The sequence below is a fragment of the Eleutherodactylus coqui genome, chromosome 6 (genome assembly GCF_035609145.1).
Source record: "Eleutherodactylus coqui strain aEleCoq1 chromosome 6, aEleCoq1.hap1, whole genome shotgun sequence".
NCBI lineage: Eukaryota > Metazoa > Chordata > Amphibia > Anura > Eleutherodactylidae > Eleutherodactylus > Eleutherodactylus coqui.
This window is the reverse complement of record NC_089842.1, coordinates 111,035,553-111,038,040: the sequence shown is the minus strand read 5'-3', so window position 1 is coordinate 111,038,040 and position 2,488 is coordinate 111,035,553. Positions and strand designations below refer to the sequence as shown.

Genomic DNA, 2,488 nt, shown 5'->3' with positions numbered 1-2,488 from the left:
TACCGAGTACGTTCGCTCATCTCTACTTATAATCAATAAGCTTTGTCACCTATGTAACACTAATCTTTGTACCAAGTAACTTTTGAATATGTCCCCTTCTGTCTGTATAAGAGTTGGCAATGTTGATAATAAAGTAGAATTTCATTGAGATTCTCACTGGTGAAGTGTCTTGACATAATATGGAGTGATTTCATGCTATTGATAGATAATTGCTAGCAAATCTTCTCATCACGGGATTCCATATCTACCAATTTGGCACCAGGCAATGAGGTCATCAGATTGGTACCGATGTGGGCTGATGACAGCGACGTTCACAGTCTCGGAGCATCTCTCTTCCTCACTGTCCTGACACTATGAATGTCTTTGCTGGCTGAAGTGCTGGTGAGAGACAGAAATCCTGGTATGACTGACACCCTCAACACTGAAAGCTGCGGTGCTAACAGCCCCTACACTGACAACCCCAGCACTGACAGCCCCCCCACTGACACTCCCAGGACAGACACCCCGGACACTGACACGCCCAATACTGACAGCCCCAACACTGACACCCCCCAACACTGACAGCCCTGACACACCCGAGACTGACACCCCCGGCACTGACAGCCCCAACACTGACAACCCCTTGCACTGACAGCCCCAACACTGACACCCCCAGGACAGACAACCCTTGCACTGAGACGCCCAACACTGACATGCCTAACGCTGACAGCCTGAGACTGACACCCCCGGCGCTGACAGCCCCAACACTGACAACCCCAGGCACTGACAGGCCCAAAACTGACACCGCCAACAAAGACACCACCCACACTGATAGCCCCAACACTGATACCCCCAACACTGACACTGCCGCCACTGACAGCCCTGTCACTGACAGCCCCAACACTGACAGCCCCGGCACTGACACCCCTGGCACTGACAGCCCTAACGCTTACAGCCCTGACACTGACAGTTCTGACACGCCCGAGACTGGCACCCTCAGCGCTGACAGCCACAACACTGACAACCGCTGGCACTGACAGCCCCACCAATGAAACGCCCAACACTGACACCCCTGGCACTGTCACCCCCCGGCACTGACCGCCCCAACACTGACAGTCCCAGCACTAACACCCCCGACACTGAGAGCCAAGGCACTGACACCTCCAGCACTGACACACCTGGCACTGACAGCCCTGGCATAGACACTGCTGGCACTGACATGCCCAACACTGACACGACTGGCACGGACACCCCCAACACTCATAGCCCAGGCACTGACAGCTCTGACACCTCCGGCACTGACAGCACTGGCACTAACAGCCCCAGCAATGGCGTCCCCAGCACTGACACCCTCGGCACTGACAGTGCCAACACGGACACCCCCAACACTGACACCGCCGCCACTAACACCGCCACCACTGACAGTGCTGGCACTGACAGCCCCGACACTGACAGCTCTGACATGTCCAAGGCCGACACCCCAGGTGCTGACAGCCCCAACACTGACAACCCCTGGCACTGACAGCCCCAACACTAATACGCCCAGCACTGACACACCCAACACTGACACCCCCGACAATGACACCACCGGCACTGACAGGCCCAACACTGAGACCCCAGGCACTGACACCCGCAACACTGACACCGTCGCCACTAACAGCCCCAGCACTGACACCGCTGCCACTGACAGCCCCAACATTAACACCCCCGGCACTGGCAGCCCCAACACTGACACCCTCGGCACTGATACCCCCAGCACTGACAGCCCAACACTATCACCTCTGGCACTGCAGCCCCAACACTGACAGCCCAAAATAGGTTTTAAATATGACACATTTGTGTCCGTTCTGAGGAGTGGCGCCTTAGTGCACTAGGCGGACATAGCAGCCATGTTTTTAATAAATTTTTCTGTAGCTGGGAGCTTGGATGCAGGAACATTTGTTATGGGGTCCTCTTCAAAAAGGGAATTCTTTTTTTGGAAAAGAGGTGGTGATAGCCTGGCCCTCTGTTTCTCTGGACTTGTGTAAGGGGATGAGGGAGAGGATAGGCAGGATTCAGATGCCAAGTAATGGAGTATTGCTGGGCTGGTGTGGAACTATTTGTTTGTCACGTTCCTCTCATCTCCAGAAGCTCCCCCTGGCTGGCCATTATGAAGCAGATCAGCACCTGAGCCAGCAGGAGAAGGGACACCGCTGCTTGTCTTTGTCTGCACCCCACACTGTAAAGAAGTGCAACATTTATTTAAGTTGCTTTAGGCTGATTCCAAGCGGAGCTCAGTGTGAGACATCTGTCTTGGTCTGTAGTCAGGCCATGACGCCATCATTTCAGTTTTTTATTAACAGTATATTTAGCAAAGATTTTAAAGTTTATGTAAATACTGAATTGTTGAAAAAAAGCACTGGAGTACCGCTTAGGGTCACAATTGCAAGCCGGCCTCTTGGTGAACAGGGCCCAGAGGCCACTGCCATATAGTGTATCACTGCACCGGCGCTGTGGGTGGCACTCAGGG

The 2,488-nt window shown here is 53.8% G+C and overlaps 1 protein-coding gene across 1 annotated transcript; it reads left to right on the top strand.

Annotated features, from left to right (window-relative positions):
• The first annotated feature begins 1,027 nt into the window (after positions 1 to 1,027).
• Positions 1,028 to 1,501, top strand: LOC136571753 (aspartate and serine-rich protein-like). The gene has a single exon (XM_066572386.1). The coding sequence runs from the start codon at positions 1,028 to 1,030 to the stop codon at positions 1,499 to 1,501; it is 474 nt and encodes a 157-aa protein (XP_066428483.1).
• Positions 1,502 to 2,488: the final 987 nt, after the last annotated feature.